Below are 15,724 nucleotides of genomic sequence, written 5' to 3'. Positions count from 1 at the left end.
TTTGATACCAAGTCAGGGCGATGTCATAATGTGTAATTTAGGAGATGTTTTAAAGCATTGTTTTTAATTGGGGGGTGGTTTGCATAATGACAAAGGCGAAAAAGACAAAAAAATTATTTACAAGGGTGAAAGTGAGAAGTATGATACACTTGGAAGAGAAGGAAATAAAGATATTCGTGGGTAATGAGGTTCCACAAGGGCATATTTTGGGAATAGACTTTCTCTATTGTAATTGTTTGCGCGATCGTCGCTTGGACTTGATCTCCTTCCAGACAAAGCAGCCATTGCCTTCCAGTACATGCTTTGGCTTACGTCCCCGCTTTCGCTTTGGTGTGGATAGAAGGCTGTCCATCGACATGTCACACAGGATACCCACTGTGTGGTCGTCGGCTTTGTGTTCCACGGTGTAGTAATCTTGATCACGTTTTTCATCGACGGCACCCACATCCCATACTGTGGGGGTCAAGAAAGTCCAAGGTCCCTCAGTGTTTTGCTCGGTTGCATTTGGAGGTCTACCCCGTCTTCGTCGAGGGGGAGCCGAAGCCTTCATATACTGCAGATTGGCTGAGGTGTTGTTGGTCTGGTCAGAAGCCCGTCGCTTAAACGGGTCTGACATTGGAATCCGGTCGACGGGTGAGTTAGGGTACGATCGACTATGAGAAGGCAAATGAGGAATCTGAAGCGTATCACTGGAAGCGAAATCGGGTGATAGGCGTTGAGTGGCAGGAGGAGGTAAGGGTGAAAGGTATGGGCTGGATTCGAATTGAGATAGCTGTGGTGAGACGGGAGTGGAAACTGGGCTCAGCATAGGTGGATAAGGTGGTGCAAGGCTTTGAGATTTATAAATCGCATCAGAAGCTGGTACCGGTGATTGGGGGCTAGGGGGCTGAAAGGCCGAATGCCTGGCTTGGTCAGTGACAATGATGGAAGGTGAGGTTTGAATGGTTAATTTTGGAGGTCGACTATCCTGTCGATCAACATCGTTGAACAGCGTACTGATAGGTGGTAAGACGATTCTCTGTGGTGAGGTATTCATATAGGATGTGTAGAAAGGTTAAGGAAAGAAGAAATGGTGGAACGAGTCGCAAGTTAATAAAGGAAAATAAAAAAAAGAGAAATTTCAGAATCGAATCCCAGGTTTTTCTGACCTTTTTACTTTTACTCTTTTTGGACCAAACAAGGAAATATTGATATTTTACAGAGAATCTCTGGAACGTCGGGATTCTCCAATGTGGAGAATGATCATGGTCCGCAGATACCGCCACACATATTTCGTACGTCTCAAACATGATGAGGTGACATTAGAAGTCTTGGAAATCTGACACCCAGCGTTGCGTTCTCTCTCCTTGTTAAGTACAAAATAATCTATGCAGTCCGTTAGGCATCTCACCCCTTTGACTTTCCACAATTCGAGCTGCATCCAATTTTGTCTGAATCTGGACAAAATAACCGAATGCTTACTGCTAAATGGCAATATGAGGAAATGTTCTTAGGATGAGGAAGGGGGGCGGGTATAAAAATCTATTTATATGGTCAAATGGCCATGGTAACCTGAGAAGGAGGTTTATCTTTCAGTCGACCGACCGCGACCGGCTCAGTATGCCTAGCCAAAGCAAAAATACCATGTCTGGCTGCATGGTGGCACCACGTGCAGTACAAGGCTTAAATTACCCAGATAGCACAATTGTCAACTTCCACAATGTTGGCTTCTGCTAGCCTTCAAGTTTGATAACGTATGTCGCCAAAGATTTCCCTGCATTCTGTGACTGAAATTTTTTTGGCCTGATATCACTTCTTTTGGAAACATTTTTGTTTCAAAAAATAGGTTTCAAAATGATGTATAGTTTCGCTTATTCATCGTTCATGGTGGGTAGGTAGGATTCAATATTACAAGGATTTCGCATTGCGATTGGGGAGGTTTTTGTAAGTGGGTGAGATATCACAAGACACGTAGGGAGGGGGAGATAAACACAATAGATTAAATAGAAATGGTAGATTGCGATGAAGGGTGTGACTGGTTCATGACGTGCTATGGTTGCAGCCTAGTTTTAGATATCCATTGTGAAGAGTGCAAAGAGGGTTGGTCCAGGGAATTCTCCATCTTCAGTCCAGGGGGTCGAGTCGTTCGGAAGGTACTTTCCAATTGTCGTTTCAACCTGACTATCTCCTCTTCGCGATTATATGGGATGTCCCTAGAGGAAGGTTCATTGATAGAGATGCCGACATTTTCTAAGAACGTATATCCAATAAACGGAGCATTTCTCCCATCCAATTCCTTTCTCCCAGTAGACCTGGATGGAAAGGTGGCAGCTGGCATCTCGTCCTCCTCTTCGTGGACAGAAAAGTTGGAAGTGTCGTCTGGTGAAGCTAATACTGGCTTAAAAGGGGGTGTCGCTGTTAACCCAAAAAAAGAAATAAACAAGTGTCAATATTGGCACACCTATGTTAACGCGCGCCGCATAGGAACATGCTTACATTCTCGAATGTGATCCCAGTCAATGCCAGCAAAGAATGGGTGGGATTTGATATCTTCTGTGTTACCATTGCACCCAAGTCGGTTCTCCTTCTTGCATAAAAACCTATACATATTTGAGACAGACATGCCGATTTAGCGATACAATACCCCAGCTATAACAGATATCCGATTCAATTAGTTTACCGTGAGATAACGTCTTTAGCGTTAGCGGATATTGGGTATTCGTCCGAGAATTCCAGTGACTCCTAGAATAAAAATAAAATGGGAATAGATGTTGGTATAAATTTTTTTTGTTACACTCAGATGATGATTAGTCGCTTCGGAAAACACTTATTTTACCTCATGGAAAATAATTTTACGATACGTCTCATTCACGCTATCACTGTAAAAAGGTGGTAGCTCTTGTAGCATTTCAAAAAGGACGATACCCACGGACCACCAATCCACTTCGGTTCCGTACTGGACATTTCCTTCATGCGCCTGAAGGACTTCTGGTGATATGTAGTCACATGTGCCTACAGGGGTGGTCGATGTGACCTATGGTTCGACGGATAAGTTTATCGAGGCAAGCAATCAGTGAGGATGGTCCATCTTCGTTTAACTAGTATATACCTTTCCGTTGTTATCCAAAGTGATACAACTACCAAAGTCTGCCAGCTTAACATGGCCATGAGCATCGATTAATATGTTCTGCGGCTTGACATCTCGGTGAACATATCCAAGTTTATGTAGGTTCTCTATGGCCAAGACCATTTCGGCAATGTAAAACCTTGCTTCATCTTCATCGAATGTCAGATTTTCGGTTCGGTCCAATACGCTGAATAAATCTCCACCTCCAGCATACTCCATGACGAGGTATAGATTGTCGCTATCTTGAAATGCAGCATATAGCTGCGGCATCCACTCATTTCCTTGAGCAAGAACGTTCCTCTCTTCCATGAAAAAGGCCGTTTCTCTCTGCCGCAACAAATCGTCCTTGGGTTGTATTTTCATTGCGTACACTGCATCATCTAATTTACTTCGAACAATATGGACCTGCAAAAAATACCTGCATTAGTAGCAGGAAGTGGGGTGGGGGGGGGTTGAATAACCCGAGCCCCAAAATTGAAAAGCTAACTCACAGTCCCAAACTGGCCTTTGGCTAAAGGCTTGATGACTTCAAAGTCGTCCAATTGAAGACAGAGGTCCTTTAATGTATCGACCATCTCTTCGTCTGGATTAAGATAAGTTAGGTGAGTTGATGTCATGATCGGAAGCGGGAAATTCTTTGTTGTCATCACATACAACGCTTCAAACATATGGAAGTTTCTTTACGTGGATTGGGAAGAGGTTTTATGGACGGTCGATGATCATCCCAAGTAGCTATAAGGACATCCAACAGAACCTCATTCTGGCTGCAAGACGGTAGGTCTTGTTGTCGGAGCAAGGTCTGTATTTTCTGGACTCGTTCCGACCATGATCGTGGTGGTTTGTGCATGTAAACAGAGTCGTCGGACAATTGGTGATACCGAGTATCGAACAGTGATAAGGAGGAGGATGGGTGACGAGTGGTAAACATGGTGGGGGAATATTCTAGTGTGTGGTATAATCGATGTATATAGATAGGGTTTGCAGGTGCGCGGTGACAAGCACGCGTGAGTCGATTAGGAATGTGAAAATAAAAAGGGATTCACTCAATGATGGTTTGGAGATGACCGACTACGGAGAAATAGAAAAACGACGTAAGTGAAGCAAATAAAGAAGGTTCTGTATGAGGAGAAATAATTTTGTTAATGAAACGACCAAATCAAGCAATACGACAATAACACGCAAAACGCTGTTTTTTCACTTACAGACGAAGCGGCTATCAAATCAAACGATGAAAGAGAAAAGAAGACACTGAGATCAACCAGCCTGTTTTTTCGTTTTGTTTTGATTATCACGGTCCAAAAAGGAGATTTGTGCAAATGGAAGACTTCAGCCGATGAAGGGAAAACGAGGGGAAGCCATTTCCAATCGGCTGCTGCTGCTTCTTCCTCCTCTCTTCAGTCTTTGCCAAAGCCCACTCACTACTTTGTCTTCATAACCGTCATCACCTGCAGATATGGCGGACATTTTTTGGGTGGGAAGTCCAGAGCCCGCCCACCGTCCCAACTCAACTCAAGGGTTCAACTCGCACGCACCAATGGAAACCCTTGGACGCCACTGTACAATGTGATACACTCTTTAAATTTTCTACTTTCCTGCCTTCGACCTTCTTTCCCTTTCCCTCTTATTCCAATCTTATCATGGTCGCTCCACTACCATCTTTCATTCGTAACTGGTTCTATGGTACCATGCTAGTTGCTGGCTGTCAGGTAAGCAGTGTCCCCTTCCGATGCTTTGCATGACCCCTTCTGGATCTCAACTCCTACCTATGAATGTAGTATTTTGGCATGGGCAATAGAACAACTCCATATATCCTCAGTTTGAATGCCGGTGTATTGGCTTGCCTTCTTTTCATTCATTTTTTCAAGCCTGAGATGATGCCCGAAGTGATGCGAGACCCTGTACCAGCGCAAGTCAGTGCGACAACAGCTGAAAATCAAACTGCAAGCAAGGTTGGAGGCAAGTCTGACAGCAAATCGACCAACAAGAAGAGCAAAAAGACGAATTGAGAGGGGGGAGTTTATACCGGGAGATGTGTAGGAGCGAAAGAGATCCTTGATTGATACTTCTAAATGTTATGGTAGCTTATATTAATTTAATGAAAATTAAAACATAGTGTGTTTGCACTTCTTCTCTTTAGTCAGACCCACGAGGGGTGTCATTGCCTACGTGCAGTGAGTGGCAAAGCATACTGAACGATTTCGGGCCGCATGTTTGACCTCTTTTTTTTTTTTTTTGGTCACTGAACCACACTGGCACTGCAATTTTTGCCCCTCTTCAGCTCCACCCCTTCTCAACGCCGCTCTTTCTAGTTTATTCAAATTTACCCATTTCTTGACACACATCATGGCCAATAATAATAGCCAAGACCAGCGCTACACACGGCTAGAGAAACTGGGCGAAGGCACCTACGCCACTGTATTCAAAGGAAAGAATCGCTTGACTCATGAAATTGTAGCATTGAAGGAAATTCACTTGGATTCAGAAGAAGGCGCGCCATCCACAGCCATCAGAGAAATCTCATTGATGAAAGAGCTCAAACACCCTAATATCCTACGACTTCAGGATGTTATTCATACCGAAAACAAGTTAATGCTGGTGTTCGAACACATGGACCAAGACTTGAAAAAATACATGGATACTATCGGCCGTGCAAACCATGGTGCTTTGGATCCTCAGACTATAAAATCATTCATGTATCAGTTACTGAAAGGTATCGCGTTTTGTCATGATAACCGGGTGCTTCATCGTGACCTGAAACCTCAAAACTTGCTCATCAACAAACGCGGAGAGCTAAAGCTGGGTGACTTTGGCCTCGCACGTGCCTTTGGCATTCCCGTCAACACCTTTTCAAACGAAGTCGTTACCCTGTGGTATAGAGCTCCCGATGTCTTATTAGGGTCACGTACATATTCGACTACAATTGACATTTGGTCATCCGGTTGTATCATGGCGGAGATGTATACTGGAAGACCACTCTTCCCTGGTACCACCAACGAGGATCAACTGCTCAAGATCTTTAGAACGATGGGTACCCCCACCGAACAGACATGGCCAGGCGTCAGTCAGTTCCCAGAATACAAGCAAACTTTCCCAATGTACCCTGCTCAACATATTAATACCATTTTGCCCATGGTCGATGCCTATGGCTTGGATCTACTCAACAGAATGTTACAATATCAACCACATTTGAGAATATCTGCGAAAGACGCTTTAACTCATGTTTATTTCAACGATGTCAGATCTTTCTTTGGATAGTATTCCGATTGATGTTTTATTTCTCCTGGATAAAGTTAAAAAAAAAAGAAGGAAAAAAATAGTAGGCAGGAAAAAAAAATGATCTCACACCAAAACAACAAAACACCAAAAACAAGACAGAAAATCAAACCTTGGGGTACAATAAAATTATATATAAAGCCGCGCGTATTACCGCTTATCGAACCCCCCAAATGCTATCAATGATAAGACAACTTGTGTGGAAAACAGAATGAAGCGCAGGAAAGAAATTAAACGTTTTATGCAGCTGTTTATTATAATGGGTGGGGATGAGGAACCATGCGTTCGTTGTTTGCTGCGTCGCTTGGCTGTTGCTGCTTAGGTTCGCCGTTTCCCCAACACCAGCGAATCCGGCCTGATGCTCCGAAAACGTTCTCAAATCGATGGTTATTAATGAGTTCCACTACGATCCAACAGTTGCACCCAAAGAAAGCCAGTCCTGCCAGCCACAATGAGAAGAAGGTATTTTCACCTTCAAACTCGAGATGATATGCAAAGTATAACCACGCTGCCTGTGTGACAACCCAGCAAACAATGAGACATAACCCCATCCATCGGAAGGAAATCTTAGTAGAGGGTAAGACCAGAGGCAACAAACAGAGATACCACATAAAGTACTAAAAAGAACGGTCCATCAACATTTTTTAGTACAATGAAACTTCTTTCATGCGTCATGATAACATGAACCCCCCATTGATTTACCTGCGACGTGCAAACCTTGTTGAAGGTAACAAATAAAAAGGTTTGGATGAAACAAGCAAAAAAGATGTCTTTTCCGAAAGCAAATCCGCTTGCCATCACCAGTACCAATTGCGGGAAAAACGTTAAAAGGCTAAGAATGTGGGCCTCATTGCTGCCAAATGTAAGATAGATGTGATAGAACCACACTGAAAAGTTGTGCCGGTGATCCTTGCGAGTAACATGATAAAAATAAGTGTGTTCAAGGAATTGATCTTCATACCTGCGACAAACGGATTAGAAACCAAACACCCCTTAGTCCATTTGGATTACGTTCGTCACTTACATGCTATACATCAAACCACCCAGAGCAAAAAACACAGCGGCACTAACAACGGCAAATGAGACTCTTGTCGGCGATAGAAACATCAATCCATGTCGAAGGGCACGGCTCAAAACTCTGGATGATTTGTCCACGAGATTGTCTAGTCGATCGTTATCGTCTTCAGCAAGTACATCATCCGCCTTTTCATCATCATCCAAATAAAGTCGTAACACTTGAATTCTTAAACGTTCATAGGTCCACAGCATGTTTGGCCAGTTGATAGGAAGCCCATACTTCTCGTCCAAAAGGACCAATAACGGAGCAGCATAAATGACGGGGTATATCTTCAAATGAACTGCCAAACCAAAACAAGCACAGGCAGCGTAAAAATGTCGAATCAAGAGTAAGTACATCGTGCCGAGTACGAGACAGCCTAGAATGGATTCGCAATTTCCTCGTGTGGATATGTTGGCCACCATGGGATTGAGAAGCCATAACGAAGTATATAACAAGGCACGCTTGCTGGGCATGCCACGGAGCGTCAGAATGCGATGCAACAACCATCCCACCAATAGATCGGCACCGACAAAGATGCATTTCCCGAATGCACGAAACAAGTAAATATTGGGAGTCAAGAGCATGGCTAGTAGAGGGGTATAGCGGTATGTAGCTCGGTTATATGGCGATTCGCCTTGTGTGATGTGTCTGGCTGCATCAGTGAACACCAGGTAGTCGATATCTGTATACTTGACAACAAAATGCCGATCTTGCCATTCGCCGTACACTAAGAGAATGATACGCAGAGCAGCAGCAGCCAGCCACAGCGTTCTGAACGAGACATCTGACAAGGCCATCAATTAGTTGCCACTGGAAGATTCTACGTTATGGTTCGTTTGTCTCGATTCCGCTGATCCCGATCTGTTGGCTGCTTGTAGTGGGGCTGACCTGGAATGAATAGACAGAAAAGATAAAATATTCCAAGTCAAATTGTTAAAAAAAATTGTTGTGCGCCCTGCTTTTGCCCCGCAGCTTCACTGACTGAAAGAAAATCCGACGTCATTTTCCAACTGCTTCAAAATCACAGTGTCCGTGACACATTACTTCCTCTCTTCACTGGCTGGAAGAAAAATCCCTTACTCGCATTCCATTCTTCCATTTGCTTATTTTCACTGCCCTTCAGAAATAGCTCAATCCCCCATTTCCACTGTTCATTTACCCAATAAACCTTCTGAACGACCCTTCATAGGTCGGCCTCTCTTATTGTCACTATGGCCCAAAATCGTATAGATCTTATAAAGGTATCTCAGGTAAGTGAGCCCTTGTGCAACCCTTTCTATCTAGCGTATTCTCTCACAAAACAGACTATAACCGTGTTTTCGCTCATGCTCCTTGTCTTTACAGGTGACAGACGTTCAGCTGGAGAAAAATCAAGACGTATTCTCTGGAACCCTGCACTTAACCGATCACAACCTCATTTTCAGTCACTCTGAAGGCGAATTATGGGTAATATGTTGGTCGTTTTGAACAGCCTTGCCGCCCCTTTGATAAGCCAGTTTTGTCGGTGTAGGGAGCGGGGCTGAACTTTTTGGTTGCCAACCACGGTGACTGACCTAGATTTTTTTAATCAGATACCGTATCCCATCATTCATTACGTTGAACGACGGCCACAGTCTCCATCTAATAATCTATATCCACTGTATATCAAATGCCGCGATTTTTTGATATTCACATTGTCTATGCCCGACGATCGCGATGCACAAGACGTATTTGATGTTGTCCAAAAGCTCACGTGTATATGTAAGCCTTTGCCTAACTGCAAACAAAAACCGCCATCCTATTCACTTACTCTTTTCCAGCTTCTACGGAGCAACTGTACGCCTACAGCTTTCAACCACGTCCGCCTTTCACATCCATCGATGGATGGAAGATATATGACCCTGTGACTGAATTTGAGAGAATGGGAGTAGGCAAGATAGACACCTGGCGACTCTCATCCATCAACCGTGACTACAGTGTGAGTATTATTGGGGTGCAGAGCTAGTCGCATGACCCAATTTCTCATAATCTTTTTTTTTTTGGGCTGCCCAGTTCTCACCTACATACCCGAGAGTTCTTGTCGTTCCAACAAAAATAAGTGACAACGTTCTCAACTATGCTGCAAAGTATCGAAGCAAGGCGAGAATACCGGCGTTATCTTATCTTCATTGGGCCAATAGGGTAGGTCGTACCCCTCACAGCCAAACTTTTCCGCCACTCGCACTTATTTCTTCATTTTTCGTAATAAGGCTACCATAACACGATGCAGTCAACCCATGGTCGGTATCAAGCAGGCACGCTCTATCCAAGACGAAAAATTGATTGAAGCCATATTCGCTTCGAATGTTCCTAACGGCGTCAATGGACAAGTGGTGTACGGTTCAACTGCGGCCAATTTGATTATTGATGCTCGACCCATGGCCAATGCTGTTGGTAACGTAGCCAGGGGTGCTGGTACGGAAAACATGGAAAATTACCGAAACTGTAAGAAGAACTACATGGGCATCGATAATATCCATGTCATGCGAGATAGTTTAGCGCGCATGTGTGATGGTAAGCATATTTTTGTGGACATTTGCCGGCCAGTATGGATGGGTTGCCTAACGCCTTGTTGGGTTTTCATTAGCAATGCAGGGATCTGAGTCGATTGGCGGAATGATCAATAAGTTTGCGCTTCAAAAGTCCAATTGGCTTAAACACATTTCTACTTTGCTGGACGGAACATTGGTCATTGTCAAGAGTGTTCATATCTTCAACTCTCATGTCCTGGTTCATTGCTCTGATGGATGGGATAGAACTGCACAATTGACATCCATCGCTGAGCTGTGTTTGGATCCATATTATCGAACGTTCAGAGGATTTCAAATTCTGATAGAGAAGGAATGGGTTGCGTTTGGTCACAAGTTTGCCGATCGATGCGGTCACATTTCCAATGAAAAATACTTCATTAACCTAGCCAACACCGGTGGTTCAACTGCAGCCAATACCATCAAAGATATGCAGAACAAGTTGTACAAAAGTGGATTCCACCAGCGCGAAACCAGTCCCGTGTTCCACCAGTTTCTAGATTGTGTATTTCAACTGATCAAGCAAAACCCAGCACGATTCGAGTTCAACGAACAAATGCTTTCAGAATTGCATTACCATGTGTACTCTTGTCAATTTGGTACTTTCCTGTTTAACAATGAGTACGAGCGCTTCAAGAATCAACCACAGACCAAAACCTTTTCGATATGGGATCATTTGAACTCCAACCGCGATAAATTCACCAACCCAAATTACGATCCGACACTAGATCAAGATATCAGTCACGATGGGGGCGTTTTGTTGCCTGATCCAAAGCATATACAGTACTGGGCTAGTTTGTTTGGACGAAGCGATGAGGAAGTCAATGAAGCTGTCTTCCCGGCCATGCAACAACAACAAATAGGTCAATCCATAGAAGCGACTGAGGCAGCAGAGTCTGATTCAGAAAACGGTGTGAGCAGGATTCGAACTGTGTTCAAGGAGACTACCCCACCTAACGAAGAGAATAGTTCAATGACTACTACCGCGGAATCCACCATAGTCGAATCACCGTTAACCACTACATCCATCACGGTGCAATCCAGCTATACAGATTCGGACCCACTCAATAGCCAAATGAGCTCACCCGGGTCTAATGCCAACAAGGCAGCTATTGACTTTACCGAAGTGTCTACCCGTATAGGTACCATGGTCAATTCGTTTTCAAGGTTTACTATGAATGTTGGAGAAGCAATGTACAGTCGAGCAAGGAGTACGAGTGAAAGTATTGCGTCGCCCCCGGTTGAAAGAGAATTAGGAGCGATGGATCGATGGCCGCCGTCCAAGACATCATCAGCCAGTGCCACTGATCTCATGGGTCCCAACAACAACCAGCATGAGAATAAGAACGGGTCACCGCTTCGATCGTCTTCTTCGCCTTACCTTAGTCATTCCGGCAGCCCCAAGCATACCACGCCACCAGCAAGACGGCCATCGCCTTTAGGAACTGATCCTCTGGAGGTATCGTCGTCACCCACCCAACAAGAGAGATCCAGTCCCAAATGGACAACCCCCATACCGTCATCAGCCTCGACGCCGCCGCCGCTCGAGGAAACAAGTGATAGCAAGGATCAACAACTCGACTTGAACGATTTACCTCACCCATTGTGGATATCGGATTCTTAAACCGCCCCGCCCGCTTTGATGTGCCCACCACACTCTTTTTCAATGTACATCCCATATTCTTTACTATAGCCGAAACGGAACGAAAACGAGGTACTACACATATAAAAAAAAAACAAACAGTCGAATCATATTTTTTTTCTTTGGTATTTGGTATGGAAAATAGAGGGAAAAGCGCAAAAAACTAAAGGGGAAGGAACCAAATTCACTTATCACGTGCTCTACACAGAGGGCAATGAAAAAAATTACTTGCAGGCACACACACTTTTTTGGGGGTTTCTATTTAATGCAAAGGTGAGGGAGGGGGATATCCATTTTCTTGCGCTTGAAGGAGGGAGTTTGGATGAGGTCGGATGGCATGTTTACCTTGCTTGACTCTGTGCCCATTTTTCCAAATCCACCTTTTCAGTTAATGATGACACGAGGTATGGATGTTTCTACACAGAGAGAGGGGAAAATGAGCCATACATCTCGAGCAGCGTTGGGTTATACGTCCCACTTACCATCAATTCGCTTGGTGTTGCACGCTGCGTCACATCCTTTGCCACACTAAATGATGGAACATTAAATTAAATGTTTACACGTAATAACAAATGGCACAATCGGTACTTACCACTTGGAAACAAAGTCTTGGAAATTGGCAGGGAACTTTCCTTCCGGCAATGTTGGAACGGGCTCATGGACGATATGTTGTAACAGCTCAAAAATCGCCAAAGATCCACCATCGGGAGGGAAAGGAAATCTTCCAAGTGCAAGTTCCATGAGTGTGATACCTAGAGACCAAACATCTGATTTGACTGAGTAAGGCGAACCCAGAATCCGCTCCGGCTAAAATGTACAAAAAGGATGAGAAAAGACCGAACCAACAAGTCTATATTGCTGCATGGCAAGATAAATCTTTACTTACACTCATGTAGGAACTTGTGCCGACAAAAGTGTCTGCTACAGAATTCTTATTCAATTGGCCAGAAACACCGAAATCACATATCTTAATTTGACCTTGAGAATTAACCAGGACATTTGAGGGCTTGAGATCTATTGAAAAAGATGGCGCCAAAACGTCAGCAAACCACCGCCAGCACCTGATCTCAAGAATATAAAATGAAACTGACCTCTATGAATGATGCGGTGGTTATCGTATAGGTATATAAGGCCATCGACGATCTAAAGAAAATGTCAGCTGAGAACACACAAGTGTATCAAGGTCATCGTCGGATCACAATGAGACTTACGGCGTATGCAATCTTCTTCAGGACATCCATGGGAATAGGACCATTTTTCTTGTATATCTTATCCAATGACCTATAGAATCGCCGCCCATGGGTTAGTAATGAGATGATAAAGGCCCACATGCTGTATGAATCAGTGTGGTGATCGCTTACCCAACGTCCATATACTCCATGCATATCAAAATATCGCCACCGTTCATATACGCTCCGTAAAAGCTGACTATATGTTTTGAGTTACAGTCATGCATGAACTGCATTTCCCGCATGATTTGTTTTCGAACATTCAAATTGGCATCGACGTGAATGGTCTGAAGGGAAAAAAAAAATAGAGTTTGGAGGTTAACCCATGGTGTATTGACAATGCGTTATACAAAGTGAGCATCAAGGTGTGCCTGTAGGCGATGATCTGCTTGGTTCACAACAACAGATGCAGCCTACAGTGCAGAGATGTGTTTGCTGGCTTACCTTCTTGGCCATGACCGTCTTGGTGCGGACATGCAGTACTTTGCAGACCGTACCGCCATTACCACGACCCAGTTCGTCCAGTTCAGAGAAATCCTCACTACGAAGATCGAGTCGTAGCTCGAGACCAATCTCCAGGTCGCTCAATCGTTCACAGAACTGACTATATTCTTCCAAACTCTTTCCTGATTTTGCTGCTGCTGGTGATCCGTCAGCAGCTTGGACGATGACGGGCGATTCCTCCAGAGTCAGGTTTTTGAAATTTCTTTTCTTTCGTAATGGCGCCTTGGCTAACATTTTGAACCGTCTATCAAAGGGCTGAACGAGGATGAAATGGGGGAATGATGCCAAAGGATGACAGCAAAATATCCCTGTCGGCCTTGAAAAACTTGTGAGCTGGTTTTGGGATTGGGCTGACTGTCTCAACGTCCACAAATTGCCTGCATGCTTTCCAACCTTTCTATTTTCTATTCACACTCGTTTTCACATCAAACTCTTCCAATGAGTTGATCAACCTACATTGACCCTAGAACCCTGATCTATCACATTATCTATTTGTATTCGATACCTTTCACAGCATAATTTCCTGTTTCCAATCCTGTGAAACCCTGAAAGCTTGGCCATTAGTGTAACCAAAATTCGATATCAGCCTTGGAAAGGGGAAAGACGTTGATTATTATATTGTTACAACCAAAAGGGTATACAAGTTGTTTTTCTTTTAAATAAAAAAAAAAGAGAAGAATGTTGAACTTCTTCCGTGAGCTAATTAGTATATGGTGGAGACATTATCAGGGGCTTCGTTCAAATTAAAGTGAATGGAAACAGATGAGATCCTAGAAGTGACGTCGGTGGTGTAGGGTCGAAGACTTTCAAAGACTTGAAGTTGTCGCTTGTGAATGCGGATCTGAGCTCGGACATGGTCGGCTATAGCTCTTCTAATATCCTCGCTCACATCTTGACGATAATCCTCGCAGATATCCCGTTTGATACCCGAATTAAGCGTTTCAAATTTTTGCTTAACCTCTGCTTCGCTCGCTTTAGCATCTCTGAGGTCGTTGATGGCATCATTCACGCTGCCATGATCAATAGAACTAGAAAACTTTAAACGCTCCATAGCTCTCAATCTTGTTTGGGTTAATCGACTACATTCCCGGTATTCTGATAACGCTTTTAACCGCACTTGCAGTGTTTCTTGTGCAGCTTGAGAGTTGAGCAATTGATACTTCATTTGATCCAGAATCGTGACACTTTCCGAAACTGCCTGTTATCCCCGATAGCATTAGTACCTATGGACATCACATCGCTCAGGTGGTTGTTGACTGACCTTTGAGCGTTCCAAATCCGCTACCAAATTAAATGCTTTGGACATATTTTTAAAAACACTAAAGTGAAGTGCGTTCGTTAGGTTTTCGTTCGGAACTTAGATCTGCATAGCAATGATTCCCCAATCGTAACCTACAGAAACAATCCAGGCTCCCTCTCAATGGCCCCAAGACTAACGAATTCTGAACCAAGGTCGGATTCTGCTACAGCAAGTTCTAGATACATGGGAGGGGGATGGATTAATAACCACACGAAAGAAAAGATGCCCACATTTCCTTACTGCATCCTACCTCGTCTGTAGGTGACTTCCGTTTCACCTTTCCTATTGCAAACAGTGATATGACGCTCAAATTCTTCTATAGCGCGCTTCGTTTCAACGAAATCGAAATCAATGTCCTCCACCGTATCAGAAGACCCCGATCCCGTAGACAAGAGAGACGTTGCGCGGCGACGAGGAGGAGGTTTGACTGGATGAGGGTAAAATCCCACGTCTGATTCTACAAACTCTCGAAGGGCTTCGGATTCACTTAATCGATCGTTACGACAAATGATATCAAGCCATCGTTGCAAGTTGTGGGGGTTGGTTGCTTTGGGTAGCGCGGGTACAAACCCATTAGAATAGGCATGGGTCAAGTAGACTGCCAGTCTCCTGAAGTCAGATATAGTTCGTGGAAAGCGTCGTTGTTTTCGAAGGTACTTGTTGAGGTTCGTCTATGTGAGAAGAAGAAAAAAAAAAAAAAAAAAGAAGGGTGAGCAAAGAAAGACTACTTATTGCCCGAGCAAGCATGAGCGCAAAAAGAAAATACATGACATCAAGACGAATCACTTACTGAGCATTCCAGCCAAAACACAGGTTCTTTACGGTTCAAGTCGGAACTATCTATCTTTATATGTATAGAATGTTTAGCATCTTCTTCTCGCCATGTCGAGTACGACTGTAGCATCGCAGGCCAAACCAGAATGGAAATTCGATAACACACACGGATCTTTATAGGCAGCAGTCACAAAGAATCCTTTCACACACATACCGATTGCGCAAGGTAAACACTGACAAGGTAAAAAAAAAATAGGGTGGACAGGCATGTTCGTGGATACAGATGTCAA

General features: G+C 43.9%; 8 protein-coding genes across 8 annotated transcripts; 3 read left to right on the top strand and 5 right to left on the bottom strand.

The window, feature by feature from the left end:
• Positions 1 to 35: 35 nt before the first annotated feature.
• On the bottom strand, positions 36 to 1,089 carry K450DRAFT_230814 (uncharacterized protein). The gene has a single exon (XM_051587310.1). The coding sequence runs from the start codon at positions 1,034 to 1,036 to the stop codon at positions 224 to 226; it is 813 nt and encodes a 270-aa protein (XP_051446710.1). The 5' UTR covers positions 1,037 to 1,089; the 3' UTR covers positions 36 to 223.
• Positions 1,090 to 1,825: 736 nt separating this feature from the next.
• K450DRAFT_230808 (uncharacterized protein) lies at positions 1,826 to 3,713 on the bottom strand. Its single transcript, XM_051587309.1, has 6 exons — positions 3,598 to 3,713; positions 3,089 to 3,511; positions 2,816 to 3,013; positions 2,660 to 2,721; positions 2,476 to 2,579; positions 1,826 to 2,394 (listed from the first exon to the last, which is right to left on the bottom strand). Exons 1-6 carry the CDS (start codon positions 3,679 to 3,681, stop codon positions 2,030 to 2,032), a joined length of 1,236 nt encoding a protein of 411 aa, XP_051446709.1. The 5' UTR covers positions 3,682 to 3,713; the 3' UTR covers positions 1,826 to 2,029.
• A 1,030-nt stretch (positions 3,714 to 4,743) lies between these two features.
• On the top strand, positions 4,744 to 5,112 carry K450DRAFT_269868 (uncharacterized protein; the record flags this gene model as incomplete). The annotated part of the gene is made up of 2 exons (XM_051592941.1): positions 4,744 to 4,812; positions 4,882 to 5,112. The coding sequence occupies 2 exons, from the start codon at positions 4,744 to 4,746 to the stop codon at positions 5,110 to 5,112; spliced, it is 300 nt and encodes a 99-aa protein (XP_051446708.1).
• Positions 5,113 to 5,449: 337 nt separating this feature from the next.
• On the top strand, positions 5,450 to 6,361 carry K450DRAFT_197467 (uncharacterized protein; the record flags this gene model as incomplete). Its single annotated transcript, XM_051584545.1, has 1 exon — positions 5,450 to 6,361. The coding sequence occupies one exon, from the start codon at positions 5,450 to 5,452 to the stop codon at positions 6,359 to 6,361; it is 912 nt and encodes a 303-aa protein (XP_051446707.1).
• A 136-nt stretch (positions 6,362 to 6,497) lies between these two features.
• K450DRAFT_230800 (uncharacterized protein) lies at positions 6,498 to 8,413 on the bottom strand. The gene is made up of 3 exons (XM_051587308.1): positions 7,404 to 8,413; positions 7,082 to 7,340; positions 6,498 to 6,996 (listed from the first exon to the last, which is right to left on the bottom strand). The coding sequence occupies exons 1-3, from the start codon at positions 8,234 to 8,236 to the stop codon at positions 6,634 to 6,636; spliced, it is 1,455 nt and encodes a 484-aa protein (XP_051446706.1). The 5' UTR covers positions 8,237 to 8,413; the 3' UTR covers positions 6,498 to 6,633.
• A 30-nt stretch (positions 8,414 to 8,443) lies between these two features.
• K450DRAFT_230792 (uncharacterized protein) lies at positions 8,444 to 11,779 on the top strand. The gene is made up of 7 exons (XM_051587307.1): positions 8,444 to 8,689; positions 8,784 to 8,885; positions 9,011 to 9,179; positions 9,239 to 9,396; positions 9,471 to 9,599; positions 9,668 to 9,971; positions 10,045 to 11,779. The coding sequence occupies exons 1-7, from the start codon at positions 8,651 to 8,653 to the stop codon at positions 11,607 to 11,609; spliced, it is 2,466 nt and encodes an 821-aa protein (XP_051446705.1). The 5' UTR covers positions 8,444 to 8,650; the 3' UTR covers positions 11,610 to 11,779.
• Positions 11,780 to 11,788: 9 nt separating this feature from the next.
• K450DRAFT_230784 (uncharacterized protein) lies at positions 11,789 to 13,677 on the bottom strand. The gene is made up of 8 exons (XM_051587306.1): positions 13,301 to 13,677; positions 12,989 to 13,143; positions 12,839 to 12,908; positions 12,719 to 12,770; positions 12,514 to 12,641; positions 12,220 to 12,434; positions 12,110 to 12,155; positions 11,789 to 12,043 (listed from the first exon to the last, which is right to left on the bottom strand). Exons 1-8 carry the CDS (start codon positions 13,592 to 13,594, stop codon positions 11,969 to 11,971), a joined length of 1,035 nt encoding a protein of 344 aa, XP_051446704.1. The 5' UTR covers positions 13,595 to 13,677; the 3' UTR covers positions 11,789 to 11,968.
• A 160-nt stretch (positions 13,678 to 13,837) lies between these two features.
• Positions 13,838 to 15,577, bottom strand: K450DRAFT_230779 (uncharacterized protein). Its single transcript, XM_051587305.1, has 5 exons — positions 15,451 to 15,577; positions 14,911 to 15,331; positions 14,757 to 14,835; positions 14,622 to 14,679; positions 13,838 to 14,558 (listed from the first exon to the last, which is right to left on the bottom strand). The coding sequence occupies exons 1-5, from the start codon at positions 15,562 to 15,564 to the stop codon at positions 14,064 to 14,066; spliced, it is 1,167 nt and encodes a 388-aa protein (XP_051446703.1). The 5' UTR covers positions 15,565 to 15,577; the 3' UTR covers positions 13,838 to 14,063.
• Between the last annotated feature and the right edge of the window lie 147 nt (positions 15,578 to 15,724).

The sequence above is a fragment of the Umbelopsis ramanniana genome, assembly GCF_025399195.1.
Source record: "Umbelopsis ramanniana AG unplaced genomic scaffold K450scaffold_13, whole genome shotgun sequence".
Taxonomy (NCBI): Eukaryota; Fungi; Mucoromycota; class Umbelopsidomycetes; order Umbelopsidales; family Umbelopsidaceae; genus Umbelopsis; species Umbelopsis ramanniana.
This window is presented reverse-complemented; position numbering and strand designations above follow the sequence as displayed.

Excerpts from the sequence above, each read along its gene's own strand:
- K450DRAFT_230814 (XM_051587310.1), bottom strand. The coding sequence starts at position 1,036 with ATGAATACCTCACCACAGAGAATCGTCTTACCACCTATCAGTACGCTG.
- K450DRAFT_230808 (XM_051587309.1), bottom strand. The coding sequence starts at position 3,681 with ATGGTCGATACATTAAAGGACCTCTGTCTTCAATTGGACGACTTTGAA. Across the intron at positions 3,014-3,088 it reads CTTTGGATAACAACGGAAAG|GTCACATCGACCACCCCTGT; the intron begins GTATATACTAGT and ends GTCGAACCATAG. Across the intron at positions 2,722-2,815 it reads GTAAAATTATTTTCCATGAG|GAGTCACTGGAATTCTCGGA; the intron begins GTAAAATAAGTG and ends TTTTTATTCTAG.
- K450DRAFT_230800 (XM_051587308.1), bottom strand. The coding sequence starts at position 8,236 with ATGGCCTTGTCAGATGTCTCGTTCAGAACGCTGTGGCTGGCTGCTGCT. Across the intron at positions 7,341-7,403 it reads GGTGGTTTGATGTATAGCAT|GTATGAAGATCAATTCCTTG; the intron begins GTAAGTGACGAA and ends CGTTTGTCGCAG. Across the intron at positions 6,997-7,081 it reads ACAAGGTTTGCACGTCGCAG|TACTTTATGTGGTATCTCTG; the intron begins GTAAATCAATGG and ends CGTTCTTTTTAG.
- K450DRAFT_230792 (XM_051587307.1), top strand. The coding sequence starts at position 8,651 with ATGGCCCAAAATCGTATAGATCTTATAAAGGTATCTCAG. Across the intron at positions 9,600-9,667 it reads ATCTTCATTGGGCCAATAGG|GCTACCATAACACGATGCAG; the intron begins GTAGGTCGTACC and ends TTTCGTAATAAG. Across the intron at positions 9,972-10,044 it reads TTTAGCGCGCATGTGTGATG|CAATGCAGGGATCTGAGTCG; the intron begins GTAAGCATATTT and ends GGTTTTCATTAG.
- K450DRAFT_230784 (XM_051587306.1), bottom strand. The coding sequence starts at position 13,594 with ATGTTAGCCAAGGCGCCATTACGAAAGAAAAGAAATTTCAAAAACCTG. Across the intron at positions 12,771-12,838 it reads TGAAGAAGATTGCATACGCC|ATCGTCGATGGCCTTATATA; the intron begins GTAAGTCTCATT and ends CATTTTCTTTAG. Across the intron at positions 12,156-12,219 it reads CAAGACTTTGTTTCCAAGTG|TGTGGCAAAGGATGTGACGC; the intron begins GTAAGTACCGAT and ends TCCATCATTTAG.
- K450DRAFT_230779 (XM_051587305.1), bottom strand. The coding sequence starts at position 15,564 with ATGCTACAGTCGTACTCGACATGGCGAGAAGAAGATGCTAAACATTCT. Across the intron at positions 15,332-15,450 it reads TGTTTTGGCTGGAATGCTCA|ACGAACCTCAACAAGTACCT; the intron begins GTAAGTGATTCG and ends CTTCTCACATAG. Across the intron at positions 14,836-14,910 it reads GGAAGTCACCTACAGACGAG|AACTTGCTGTAGCAGAATCC; the intron begins GTAGGATGCAGT and ends CCATGTATCTAG.